Source organism: Olea europaea, chromosome 10, assembly GCF_002742605.1.
Source record: "Olea europaea var. sylvestris chromosome 10, O_europaea_v1, whole genome shotgun sequence".
NCBI classification, from domain to species: Eukaryota; Viridiplantae; Streptophyta; class Magnoliopsida; order Lamiales; family Oleaceae; genus Olea; species Olea europaea.
This window is the reverse complement of record NC_036246.1, coordinates 6,489,114-6,504,557: the sequence shown is the minus strand read 5'-3', so window position 1 is coordinate 6,504,557 and position 15,444 is coordinate 6,489,114. Positions and strand designations below refer to the sequence as shown.

Sequence of the window (15,444 nt, the reverse complement as noted above, 5' to 3'; positions counted from 1 at the left end):
TTTAGACCATAAAAATGGTGTAGTTTCCAGGCAAGTAGCCTATCGATCTTTCGGTCCACAGATCCACACCTCATTCGACATTTCTAGTAAAGGTAAAATAATATGGAAAAAGAAAAATAAAGGGCCGTAAGTGGACCATATCTTAGACCATGATCGATCCTTCTAATGATTCGGCGTTGGAAAGGTCTGTGACCAATTATGATAACGTGTCTATAAAGAAATTGGATCATTAGTGCTTATTTTCATGCCCAAACATTTTGACTTTGACATTAAAATATTGAATTAATCTAATCATACATAATGAGGTGTATCTAAAGGTATACATCTCCTCACATGGAGTGTGGGGTCTATTCGAAGAAGTGTTTTTTATTCGGGTGAATCTCACACTCCATGTAAAAGGGGTGTACACACTTAAATACACACCTATATACCACTAGCACTACCGTAAAATATTTGTAGTTGATATCACACAAAATAGTAATTAAGGGATAGGACAATAAAAACTTATTTATAACATGTTATGTACTATGATTAAGATTTATATTGTTATACTAATTTCATATTCAGCGTAGATTGAAATTATATGTTTAATAGATTTTAACAAAAATTGATGAAATGTGGGATTACAAAATTGTGAATTCTATGAATATGTTGTTAAGCCCTGTTTGTTTTCCATAAATGTAAGAATTAGAATGAAAAATATATTCGTTACACAAGATGTAGAAATTCAAATATGATAACTTGATGTGATGGATAACAGTCATATTTTTCATTTTTAATGGCCAAATAATGGGAAACAAACAGGGACTAATTGTTGACTTTAACTTAAACTTTTAATTAAATTTTAATCTAAATCAAAACTTGAGGTAAATATATTTATGAGTTATGATTAAGGTAAAGTTGGGGCAAAGAATATTTTTATTTACCTAAAAATGTCGGAACCACAGGAAACATCAAGCAACATGGAAATGCGTAATTAAGGACTTTATGTTTCTATTCTTAAACCATATTTAGTTGAGTCAAAAATTAATTTTTAATAGAATTTGATAAAAATTTAATAAAATATATTATTAAAAATTAATAAAAAATTGTGAATTAGATAAAAGCGTGCTTAACTTTTAGCTGGATGCAATTAATACTTGAATCATGCTACAAGAAGAAGAAGTTCACTTACATTTTGCCACGTCAACGTCGAGACAAATTTTGTTAAATTTTTCTGTACTTATGACTTTATTGTTAATACTTTCCCTCTCAAGAACAAAATGGAAAAACTAACAGAATTACAGACAAATAGACAAGAGCCAACACCTTCACAACTAATAATTAAAGTAGATTTGCCCCTAGGGCATATCTCCCAGTGGCAAAAGGGAGGGCGGATAGGGTTCAGCGTGACAGTGTGCAGAGTTCAATTCCCTGCAACGTGGAATTGACTTTGTTGCAAGCGGGAGTTATCATATGGGTTAACAGCCTTGGCCTATCTATGTGCTCTCCACCCTGGCTCCTGGGAGGCACATCCTGCGATTTACCTCCTCCACGATGGCCCAGGACAGGGTCGGTGGGGGCCCTTAAGGTTGGGGTTCAACCTTTTTTTTTTTTTTAATAATTAAAGTAGAAATCGAACAATAATTAAAAGATAATGCAAATAATATCAAAGCAAATTAAAAGGCTATATGTACATCAGAACTAATTTATACATAAACCCGCAAACTTAATAACTTACTATGAAGATCACAAAAAACACAATCAGAAATTTTTATAATTAGTATGCCCTTGACCAAATAAAATAAAATAAAATAAGGGTTGGGGATTATAATCTGCCCAGTAAAAAGCTAAACTTAACAAGCAGCTGATTGATTGGTGTAAGGATTATAGAAGTGAGGCTTTGGGGCAATTGTAAAAGGACTGTTGGACTTATTTTCACCAACGGCGGGGCCGCCAATCCTCTCACAGGAAGGACACATGGTGAGGGTGGCTGCCGGCAGCTGCATGTATAAGGGTTGTGATAGTTTTTGTGCCTTAAGTTCTTGTAACTCTTTCTGCAGTCTTTTGTTTTGTTCTGTTAGTGTTTCACAGTATTTCTTCAAGAATTCACAGTCCACTTCCGTTTGCTTCAGCTTTGTCCTGTATAAAAGATGATGGATTGCTCAGATTAATTGCAATTATTTTAAGAAATGGTTTAAACCCTGGAAAAAGAAAAATTATTGTACTATATCAAAAGTTAAATTCAATTTTCTTTATTCTTTCTTGGTTTCTTAAAGATGGAATCTGTTCTATTTTTTTCATGATATACAAACATATTATTGAAAAGGGGAAATTTTTTATTGCTTTCCATGGGTTGAAGATGATACCTTGCTCTCCTGTTCTGGAACCAAACCTCAACTTGTCGAGGCCTAAGCTTCAGGTCTCTTGCCAAGTCTTGCTTTTGTTTCTGAGAAACCCAAAGATTATAATCAGGCAATCATATATATATATATATATATAGAGAGAGAGAGAGAGAGAGAGAGAGAGAGAGAGAGAGAGAGAGATTACAGGATTGAGAGTACTGTGTTGCTTAAAGCTTTCTTCCAAAAGGGCAGACTGGGCTTTAGTGAGCCTAAGTTTCTTCCTTCCATTGGAGCCATCTTCATCTTCATCACTAACTCTTGATACAACTTTTTCTATTTCAACCTCTTCACTCCCAACCTCTCTCTCCCTCTTCACACTACCATTAGAAAAAGACGAAGCAGCACTATCTTGTCTATAGAAATCAGCAGACGGATCATTAGAAACCTTGATATCAGAATCCACCTTCTTCACCGTCTGGATCTGATCATAGGTTTCACCAGAAAGACTCAAAGTCAATGAAGGCTCACAATTTTTCCCATCATACTTTTGGGATGATAATTTTTTAGACGACGTTCGTTCAACAGTAGATGAAAAGTTACTCAAGCCTAAAACCAGGCTTGTGTTGCATAAATCATCAACAACCATTTGCGTAAAACCGATTTAAAAAACTTGAAGCTTTTGGCACAAACAGAGGCTATGTATATTTAAAGGTATATATATATATGTAGAGAGAAAGAGTCTTTTAATTTCTGTTTTTGTGTGAAAATGAAGAAAAACAGGAGAGTTTTGTAGAGGGATGGTGGGTACCTCGAACCAATGAACAATCAAATGATGAATAATAAGTAGTTAAAAGAATGAAAAGTCTTGTCTTTTCTTTTTTTCTTTCCCGCACAACACACAAGAGTTGACCATTTGAACCCCACCCAACCCAAGTTTCTTTGGAACGTATCAGTGTAAAGCAAGAATACGTGGATTCACATGGCAATGGGAGACACACATGAAGAGAATGATTCGTCTGCCATCTCTCTCGTCTCCCATTGTCATACCAACTTTCACTGTTTCTTATCAGCACTAACTTTTTATCTCTCTCTTATGATTCTTTTGGGCATTCATTTGGGGTTTCGCCTTACGTATTCATTTGTGTCCATTTGCACCAATGATTAGCCCAAAAACCAGATATTATTGTTATTTATTTATTTATTTATTTACGTATGAGTTCATATCCCCTGTTTCTTAGTACACCATGTTTGATGTGGTTAGTTTTTTTTCGCCCCCCCTTTATTCCAAAGAATGGAATTGGAGGGCAGAACGTAATTGTCCACTGAAAATGTTGGTAACGTGGGATAGGTACATCGTTTTCTTGTTTCTTGTGTGGGAAAGAGAAAAAGAGAAAGGGAAAGGAAAAGGAAAAGTAGGCTAAAGACACTACGGGCGAGTTTATATTAATGGCGATAGAATATGATTCATGAAAAAGAATATTAGGATCTGTGCTTAACTAGAAAGTTGATATGGCGCCGTGTTTGGGACCTACAAATCCGTAGGCTTATGAAAACATTCAATAATGATTGTCGGGTTTTGCTCATGAGAAGTTAGGACACTGAAGATGCATAATTAAATCAAGGTAAACAATATGCACTTTCTCATTGTTTATGGAACCCCATCTTAATAATAATGATGATGATTAAAAAAAATGTTATAACTACTTGAGAATTTGATAAAACTATGAACATTAAATGTTAGCAAAAACAAATGAACCTCCATTTTGTAGGATTTCTTAGAGCTCATTTGACATGACTTTTATTTCTTGTAAAAGAGTTTTTTGAGAAAGTTGCCGTAATTTTTTTCTTAGAAACTAGTTTTTAAAAGAGTTTTTCATTTCGAAACTATTTTTAGATGAATCAAATTTTAATTAGAATAAATACTTTCATAAAATTAGTCAAACATGACCAAAATGCAGCTTTTGAGTATCAAAAGTCATATCAAATGAACCTTTAATCGAAAAAGTAACTTTTGACTTTTTAAAAGAGAAATTCATATCTGAAAAACTAAGTATGACCCAATTCTAAATTAAGAAACAATGTTTAAACTTCAAAAATTAGATACTAAAAATATATTTCATTAATTAAATATAATGAGGTCACAATTTTATAAAATTTGGTCACCAATTATTGTATTAATTGGTCACAAATCAAAATTTTATAAGTCACAAATTATTTCTTGACACAGATCACAAATTTTATAAATCACAACTTATTTAACGATTATAAATTATCAAATTAATTGATCACAAGTTATTTCTTAATCAAAATAGTATGTTTTAGGTCACGTATTATTTATTGGTTGCAATCAACCAAATAATTGGTTACAAACACTCCCACCGCACCGCACCGCACCTCATCCCATTCCCACCCTACCTATGATCATCGCACCATCACCACGACCACCACCACCTCACTAGACAGTGCAAAATCACCACCAGCATGCACCACAACTCCGCATCATCTAAGCCCACCGTCTTCGATATCAGATCTAATCAGAGCAACTAAGGTCATTGCAACATCGCAACAACCGGAGCCATAGCGACATTGCAGCAGACAAGGCTATCATGAGTTCATTGTAGCACTCGGAAGAGCTGTGGCATTGTCACAATTTCGCATTAATCAAGTGTTGCTGCGAGAGGAAGGAGATAGAGCTGGGATGACGATGACGACTGGGAATTGGGATGATGATGCTGTCGCGACTTTTTTACTTACCGACGATGATGATGCTATTGCGACTTTGTTACTTACTAGGATGGCGACGGCTGAAAGTTGGATGTGTGTGAAGAGAGATGAGTATGGAAAGATATATAGAGAAAAATGAGACGGGAAAGTAATTAGGATTTGGGATGAAATTTGGCGGTATTTTTAATATTAAAGATTTAAACAAATATTTGATTTTTGTGTAAACAAACTTTAGATATGGTTTTTGAAGTTGGACTTTGAAAATTTTGGTTGGATGTTCCACTTTTCAAAATCCTGTCAAGTGGACCGTAAATCCGATTTCTTAAATAATCCTATAAATGTTATAGAACTAGAAGTCCGTCCTTGTTTGCATGAAAAGGGGTACAAAAATATTGCAAGTCCTAAGGCAAAGAACATGATGTAAGTGTTATGTCCTAGGTCCTATCAATTTTGGATATAAATACTTTCAATATATAATTAATGTAATTTAATGACATATTTATTATTTAATTAATAGACAATTAAATTAAATAATAGAGTCTGTAGATTCAAATCTTCGTAATTTGTTAATCACAAGGAATTGTGATTGTACGATATAAATTACAAATGATTGAATCATAAATCGTCTGCGGTCGTAAGTAATAACGAAATACAAATATCATTATTACGGATAAGCCATCACGTGTGACATTTCTTACTTGTGAAGTAAGTAGATGATCTCACAAGCTAAAGTGTGGTGACACTTGAATGAACACGTTGATATTTTGTTATAGAACATAACATTGGAGATCTGCCTAGAGATTCCACATGGATAACTATTTGAGTGTCAGTGGTTAATTTTTAACGTTAGGTAGTGAGATTGGTCCTTTGACTTAAGGTCATCATAGTACCTTATATGAGGATAGTCATGTTTTGACGGTGTTAGATGTTACTCTGTCAAGAGTCGCTAATACGGCATCGTTCGGGTGTGTCAAGAATCGTATGAAGGTTGTGAATGACCAATAGAGGATTCTTCACTCTTAGATAGTAAGAGATTATGATCTGTATTTCATTCAAGTCGATAACGAAATCCTTGGCCAAGGTGTACTCATAAGTTGAAAAGGAGTTTTCAACTTATATTGACTTAATAGTGAAGTGAAAGGTATGATCAATAATCAAGATTGACACGCTTCCATATCATTTAATTGATCAGATCATATTGGCGAAGGGATTATAGTTTCACGGTAAACAAACGAGTTTAGTTTTGTCATATCACATGACATTTTCCGTCACATGTATTGTCCTGACACATTGCTAGATGTTAATATAGGACGACGAGTGTAAATTGGTAATAAATTAAATGGGATGTTTTAATTTATCAATTTTGAATAGATCAAAATAATATTGCACATCGTTAGCCATCGTGATCGGAGACCTAATGAATCACATACAAATGAAGAACTGGAAGATTGTGATTTGTCAATTAATTAATTTAACAAGTGTTGAATAAATTAATTAATTGGATTGCTTATTTATAGGCTTAAATTGATTAATTAGATTAATTAATTCACCGATCGGATTTAATTAAATTGGTTAATAAAATGTTGGACCCAATCAGGCCAAGCCCGTTTAGGCTTATGTAAATATAATTAGGGTTTTCAAAATTGTAGAGATTTTTATGGTTCTTGCTTGCACAAAAAGAAAATCGTAATCCTGCAATCTTGTTTTCCGTGTGGATCACCGTTGGAGACTGGACAATTAGACAACTGCGATTGACAGATCAAGATCGTTGGAACACATGAAAAGTAAAGGAGTTTGCAGATTTAAAAAAATGTATGATTTTTATTATAATTTCTATCTAAATACAAAGACGATTTTTGATGAAAAATGAAAATTATTTTAATTTCTGCTATGCATACTAAACCCTGACACATGAAGTCATGAGAGATAAGAATTCATTTCACAGCCCTTATTTTAATATTATACGGGAATAAGCACAGATATATTCGTCTTCTTTTAAAAAAGATTTCAACATGCTATCAAATTTTGTAAATTATATTCTAAAGTTCATTAATTTCGTTAAATATTCTATTCGTTCAAAATAAAATAAAATTCTTTAAAAATTATGTCATCCAAGTACCAAAACCTTTGTCTTCTATCAAGAGCAATTAGATTAGCATTGACTTTGCACCTAACTTTTCACAATCCTACTTCGACACATTTAAGATTTAAATATATTTATGGAAAAAATAAATAAGATGGATCCGCCCCAACTTGCACATTATCGGATGGTTAAGAATAATTACAAATCCTTGATATTCATGATTATCATTTAATCTAATTAAATAATGAATTCATCAATAAAATAGCAAGTGGATGTCCTTAGGTATAATCCCAACTCCTTTATTGCCCGTGTGCACAAAAGTCGCCAAAAATCCAGGTGGTCCTCTTAGTATCATTATAAACAGTTATTAATGAAATTCTCTCGTCAAAAAGAGAAATTGTTTACAATAGCGTCGGCAGTATGTCACTGTGCCATAAATGAAAATTATACACTTGTTTTGGAGTAATATTATTCTACATAATTGTTGGGTACATATTGGCTTATAGGATGATGTGGAAGAGAGAGTGAGGACAAAAGAGACAAAGGAAATAAAATGAAGTCAATTAATCTTATTCATTTCGTCAATGTGTAAATTAATATGTATACATTATATACAAGTAGTATTACTCTTCATTTTGTTGACCTCAATTTTCGATTTCAAAAGTGTGATCGACAGATTCCAACCTACTCTCGTTCATGTATAAAACTCATGTACAGTTGAAGTAAGAGTTTTGTCCAAATCCCTTCTCCGACAATGGGGTGATGACCACGGGCACTTCGATGATTAAGTGAGTTAACTTATATATTTGAACGTGGGATGAACAGTGATGAGAGCCGCATGAATGTGTACTATAACTGAGTTTTAAGAAAATACCAAACTAAGTTACTATTGGAAGTGTAAATTAGCAATAACCATAAATAACAACAAACGCGAGCCTTTATGGTAGAAGGCGGTTGCCATTGGATGGACTTGTTTCAATAGCCAATGTGTCGTCTCATAGATGTCATCTATGCAGTCTTTGGTTGAGGCTGCATTAAATTATTCTAAAAAATGAGCATCCTATAACCTAGACCTAACATCTATAAAGTAGATTGAAAAGTTGGGACTTCTACTGCAAAGATGAAAATCAATCAATGGTATGAAAGATCCCTTGGATGAGGCGAACTATGGAATATGCCATGTGAAATAAAGACTTGTCGAGATAAGTTGTAGCAGATCATAGCACTTCGTCTCGGACATAGAGGTTCAGCAGTACATGTCACTTCAATTAAGGTGATGGGATTACTTTTGCTTCCTTTATTTAATGGCCTCGGTTAGGAAAGATAAGAAAGTGATGTGGAACGCTCCCTTTAGGTGATTTCTCACTACTTCCTAGTTAGTCGTCACTTGATAAAAAAATAAGACCCTTATAGGACAAGACGTAACATACTTATTTCCATAATATTTTTTTCTGGCCGTTTTTATTATTTATATATTATTAACTTTAATTAATATCTTCTTTTTTGTTTAAAAATAATAAATGTCTTATTATAATCCTCCTAGAGGCGAAAATTAGTCAGCAATATAGAGTTTGTTTGAGAGTGATTTTGAGAATTGATTTTTTGACCGTTAGGAGAAAAGTGTGGTCCACCTGTGAGAGAAGTAGTCAAATATGACGGCTAAAATAGTGAAATAACGATAAAAAAATCAATTTTTTTGATAAAAAAATTGGACCCAAACATGCCCATAATTGATGCAAGTAGCAGCATAATTAACGATAGAAATGGTTAATGGGAAATTTGAGACGTGTCATTTGAATTGGGACAAGAAGGGCCCACAAATGATATGGTTTGATGGGCATTTGATTCCGTTGAGAACTGATGGCGATGTCATCTGCGTAGAAGTTGGCAATAATGGAGGGCAGAATTTGTGGGGGATAAGGTTTCATGTTGTCCGTTGTTAGTTCCTGTCTTTGCGCTTAGCCGACCAATGTTGCCGTCTTCTGACATTAGACACTTCATATCATTTGCGCCATCTTTATATGTATTTCCAACTTTATCTTTTTAACCCCCAACCAACCCACTCCTTCGAAAAAAATAAAAATAAGGTTAAAAATAGATTTTCGTTTTGAAGTTGGCAAGTAGCATCACTATGCCGCCTAATATCTCCAATAAACCACTCATTATTTGAGTAATTATCCTAATTAATCCTGTCATATTATTGATGTTACTATTTATTATCGTGTTGTATCACAATATGAATTCATATTTACACCTTGTTAGAATATTCAACAAAATTAACAACAAAGTGAACTATACAACGGAAATGACTCGTACAACTTGTTGACCGTAATTTTTGTAGAGGTAACATGGTCAACAAATTTCAACTCTTTCAACGTCCACGTAAGATTTAGTCGTGCACACTTGGACAAATTATTAGAGCACACAACCAATATCTTGTAGTGGGGGATGTGCTCGTAGGCACTTTGACTGTCAAGTCAGTTTGAGTAGAATATGTATATAGGTGTGGGAAGTGCTAAATATGTGATCTACTTTCTGTAAAATAAAAAAGAAGAAGAAGAAGAAGAAAGGGGTTCTAAATTGGGGCACTAATGAAATAAGTCCAGAGAGCAAGGTTATAGTATGAGAGTCTAAACTTTGCATAACCTTTAAATGGTACTATATGTGAGCTTTTATAGTAAAAGGTGATGAACTAGAGCCTTTGGCTGAAGATATACGTGGCTTCATCCCTACGATTGGGTCTTCTTGTTATAGGTATCGATAAGTCAATTCTAGGTTATGTTGCATTTAATGTTATGACTGTTTGACACCTTTAGACCTACCATGTGAGAGTAAACATGACTCGTTGATCGAGTAGAACTGCTTATAAAGTGAGTTGTCACATCAACCACTTGATACAATAGCTTGCATGAAGATCTTCTTTGTGGCACCTCTATTGATTCACCTCAACTACATAGGTTTGGTTGTCGCAATTTAGTTCCTTTTATTTCTACTTTATTGAAAAGATGATTTCCATTGTTAACTAGCAATTTTTTAAAAAAAATATTATCAGTCTATTCGAGTCTCATTTTTGGCTAAGAATGTATTTTAGAATAATAGATTGATGAAAAACATATTGTTAAAAAATAAGAAAGAAATTTGAATTTCTGTGCATTATTATTTTTTTATTGGAAATGTGTGATTACAAAAAATAGAGAGAGAAATATATTTTGAAAATAATGTGGATCAAACGTATAAAAACCAAATCGAAACCAGAAACAATGGTTTGATTTCAAATTTGATTCTAGTAATTACATGAATCCTTCCATTACAAAATAGCCAAAATATAATAGGTGATCCCGAGCATTAAATACATGCATCGATCCACCCAATATCTGAACTTACGTGCACAAGTCAAACTCCCCCAAAGCCCGGGCCTATGTATGCATGTCATCTACATATTTATATACATGATATTTAGTAAAGGATAATTTGAAGGTAGCATAGGAAGAGATGTGTTGGTTTGGAAGGCTTCACTAGAGAGGAAAGGTAGCACGGTGCACATCATACCACGTGCACCTCCTTACAATAAAGCACGCCTTTTACCATTCGATTTGGCCCACTCACGCTCACACCGCCTTTCTATCATTTCTTTACTGGACTTTTAGATGGAAGCATCATTCTTGCGTTTAAAAGTATAGAAATGCCAACTTTCTTGCTCAGACAACACTTTTGACAAAACAAATATTATTTCCAATTTCACAATCATTTTTTAGTACTATCAATTTTCTATTCATTCGGAAATAATTCTAGATTGTCTGCTTCTATCAGGGAGTTTAAGAGAAATAAGAGGGTAATTATGGAAAATGGTGAGAAAAAACGTGGCAATGGGATAATAGTTGTGAGAGAGTGATAAATTATGAAAATGGTAAATTATATTTAAATCACATGTTATTTTGTTTGGTTCACCACATTTTAATTGTAAAAATTGTCATTTTCGAACTTACGTAGTCAATTTTATTAATCACCTTATGACATTTAGCATCTAATTAACTAGCTCAATTTATCCCCGATAATGATTTTTGTCTAAATATTTCGTAATTATATTTTAAAATGAGGGATAATTTAATAGTGCTTCCCATCAAACTAGTTCCCAATAATTTAATTAACCTGCATTTTTTATTTTTAGCATGGATAAGCTCTGTGTACAGAGCTTTTTTTACAGATGTCTTACTGACCCCTCACATGGGGTCGGTCCCACGTGGACCCCGATGTAATAAAAAATGAAGAAAAAAATCCCAACCCCACCCCTTTGTGAGAACTCTGTAAGGGTTCTGTAATGTGTTGGGTTGTAAGCCTAGCACTGCCCTTTTAACATTTGATTATAGTTGCAAGTAGTCTGAATGGATGAAAGTAATCAATTTAAGAGTTAAAATTACATGTTCAAAGGGGCTCAGTTACTATTATAAAAGTAAAATCGATAGTGTGGACTCTCATATTATAACCTTGCTCTCTCTACTTATTTCTTTCATCTCCCAGCCCTGAACCTTTTCTTACATAAACTGGGTCACATCTTTAGCACGTACACACCTAAATACATATCCTACTCAAAACTGACTTGACCGTTGAAGTGTATACGATCGTCTGTCTCACCATCGGAGATTGGCAGTATGATCTAATGGTTTGTCCAAATGTGCAGGACTAAAGCTCACGTGGAGGCTTAAGGAGTTAAGAATTGAGCACGCACCCATACAAAAAATGAGGTCAACACAACCAACCTCAAACTTTTTTGAAAGTACTTAAATTTGTTATTGTTCATTTGTGATGTAATAATTGAAATTTTAATCAGAATCCAATCTCCCGAATTAGAGTAGTAAATTTCGGCCTGTGTCCAACAAAATTTGGAATCGAGAATTGATCGGGTCTCCAACAGTTTGTGGTTCTTGAATAGAAACCATGGGTACCTAACTTTGAAATTGAATTTGTCATTTTTTATATATATTTTTTACAATTTATTTACCATGGCCCAATGATACAACCCAATAAGTAACAAGTTTGCAAGACCCAACAAATATCAAGCTTACAAGGCTCGATAAGTAGCATAATCAATCATATTCATTCATTTCAATAATTGAGTCATATCAGTCTCATCTATAGACATTCTTCATTCTACTTTACCTCCCAATAATGCCTCACACACCTACTACAATCGAATTGAATACTATTATACTAGACATCAGGTGCTATTTGATGACATATTTGTATTGTATTTAGAACATGTTGTAATATTTATTTGGTGGCATATTTTTTTTCCTTTTATTTCTACTTTATTGAAAAGATGATTTCCATTGTTAACTAGCAATTTTTTAAAAAAAATATTATCAGTCTATTCGAGTCTCATTTTTGGCTAAGAATGTATTTTAGAATAATAGATTGATGAAAAACATATTGTTAAAAAATAAGAAAGAAATTTGAATTTCTGTGCATTATTATTTTTTTATTGGAAATGTGTGATTACAAAAAATAGAGAGAGAAATATATTTTGAAAATAATGTGGATCAAACGTATAAAAACCAAATCGAAACCAGAAACAATGGTTTGATTTCAAATTTGATTCTAGTAATTACATGAATCCTTCCATTACAAAATAGCCAAAATATAATAGGTGATCCCAAGCATTAAATACATGCATCGATCCACCCAATATCTGAACTTACGTGCACAAGTCAAACTCCCCCAAAGCCCGGGCCTATGTATGCATGTCATCTACATATTTATATACATGATATTTAGTAAAGGATAATTTGAAGGTAGCATAGGAAGAGATGTGTTGGTTTGGAAGGCTTCACTAGAGAGGAAAGGTAGCACGGTGCACATCATACCACGTGCACCTCCTTACAATAAAGCACGCCTTTTACCATTCGATTTGGCCCACTCACGCTCACACCGCCTTTCTATCATTTCTTTACTGGACTTTTAGATGGAAGCATCATTCTTGCGTTTAAAAGTATAGAAATGCCAACTTTCTTGCTCAGACAACAGTTTTGACAAAAGAAATATTATTTCCAATTTCACAATCATTTTTTAGTACTATCAATTTTCTATTCATTCGGAAATAATTCTAGATTGTCTGCTTCTATCAGGGAGTTTAAGGGAAATTAGAGGGTAATTATGGAAAATGGTGAGAAAAAACGTGGCAATGGGATAATAGTCGTGAGAGAGTGATAAATTATGAAAATGGTAATTATATTTAAATCACATGTTTGTTTATTTGGTTCACCACATTTTAATTGTAAAAATTGTCGTTTTCGAACTTACATAGTCAATTTTATTAACATTTGATTATAGTTGCAAGTAGTCTAAATGGATAAAAGTAGTCAATTTAAGCGTTAAAATTACACGTTCAAAGGGACTCAGTTGCTACTATAAGAGTAAAATCGATAGTGCTTAAAATAATTTTTACAAGAAATAATATATATATATATATATATATATATATAATAGTAAAGAGAATGAATATTAAAAAATAGAGAGGATCGCATATTCTTTTGATAGTGTTTCTTTTCGAGAAGTGTTAGTCCATTAGAAACTGACTCAAATGCCTCATGAACCGTTCAAAATGGTCGACTAATTCACGGTACACTAACTTCGTGCAAGGTAGAGGAGTTATCGATTATTTGTTGACAATTCAGTAGAATTATAAGCTCTTCTATTGTGTAGTCTATTATATGAGAAATGAATTGTAGAATTTAAGGAAAAAGATAAAATCCTCCACCCACCTCGTATCATGTAGAAAGAAAAAGGGAAGAGATAATTAATGAGACCAAATATTTGTGGACCCATATGAAGCAACTTGGTTGAGGATATAGCCATGTTTTGTTGGCGGTTGGGGTTAAGGGGTGAAAATAGTAGTGATGGCTTTGGCTGATTTATTTGTAGCACAAAGTTGAGGCAATTGGTGTCCCCCTAATGGCTTAGAAAATAATTCATATTAATGTGCAAGTTCAAACATATATCATGTGTCCTAAACATAACCCATTTTTGTTTGTTGTTTGAATTTCTCAAATTTCTTGACTTGTAGAAAACCTTGATAATGTGAAAGAAAATCAAATGTATTGAAATACTAAGGATATTTTTTGTGTAGATTTTTATGTAATAAGATTTAATGAAAAGTGATTTTTCTGAATAACGTGGGATTAAAAAGTATAAAAAAGCTATGATTCTAAGTGCAAATTTAATTGAAAAATGAGTTTTACATAATGTCTATCAAACATGAGCTAAATATATTTCAACTCAAATTTTAATTCAATTTCAATTGAAAAAATTGGAACACTCCCCACATAAATCATTATACTAATCTGACTACGAGTTAATTATATGGAGAAATAATTTTACTTCGTGATGATTATATTTTCAATTAGTGTCAATGAGGTAATTTTATTTTAATTTTGTTCAACCACATGACAACACTTTAATTTAATTGCAATAGAGTAATTTTATTTTAATTTGATTTCAATCAAGCATTTACACTTTAATTTGATTTCAATAAAGGAAACTTTGTCTAATTCTATTGAAAAAAACTGATGACATTGCAGTCAATAAATGATGGTCATCACACGAAACTATTAGATAATTATCTCTCTCTCTCTCTCTCTCTCTTTTTTTTTTCCTTTTTTTGGTTATTATATCGATTCACATCATTACATGTGATGAAATTAAACAACAGGGTTACTTGATTGAAACCAAATTGAAGTGTAACTACCCAATTTAATAAAATTGAAAAACAATTACCTGAGTGACACTAAATGAAAATAGAATTACAGGAAATAGTCTTCGGGTATGATTCACGTACGATGCAGAGGTTGTAACCTCTGCTAGGAAAGACACAAGAGGCGAGGCCCGTGTGAATTTTTTTTTTTATTTTTTTTTCTATTTTAGTACAGGTCAGCCCCATCGATCTGTCCTCTACAGTGATGGGCATGTATGGCTCCTGTATGAATAGTGCCCTGTATTCAGGGCATTATTCAATACACTTTACCCTTGTGCATGTGTGAATGTGAATGCTAACCAAATTACTTTTTTTCTTTTCCTTGTTGAGATATGAACTTTAATAGATTCATTATGGAATAAGGACTTTTCACAGTTGAAATTCCTTTTCCATCATATGAGTGCCACTGACTATTTATTCCACAACATATATTCGTAATAGTGATCCATCCTGGAATGTCAAATGATTCCTATTTCCTCATATCATTGTTCTAATAAACACAGCACAATTTCCATCTTATAATAACATTTGATATGATTCAAAGATTATGCCAACTTGCCTTCCCT

At 33.1% G+C, this 15,444-nt stretch overlaps 1 protein-coding gene across 1 annotated transcript; it reads right to left on the bottom strand.

The window, feature by feature from the left end:
* Positions 1-1,673: 1,673 nt before the first annotated feature.
* Positions 1,674-3,149, bottom strand: LOC111401027 (homeobox-leucine zipper protein HAT22-like). The gene is made up of 3 exons (XM_023028559.1): positions 2,530-3,149; positions 2,349-2,428; positions 1,674-2,121 (listed from the first exon to the last, which is right to left on the bottom strand). Exons 1-3 carry the CDS (start codon positions 2,968-2,970, stop codon positions 1,836-1,838), a joined length of 807 nt encoding a protein of 268 aa, XP_022884327.1. The 5' UTR covers positions 2,971-3,149; the 3' UTR covers positions 1,674-1,835.
* Positions 3,150-15,444: the final 12,295 nt, after the last annotated feature.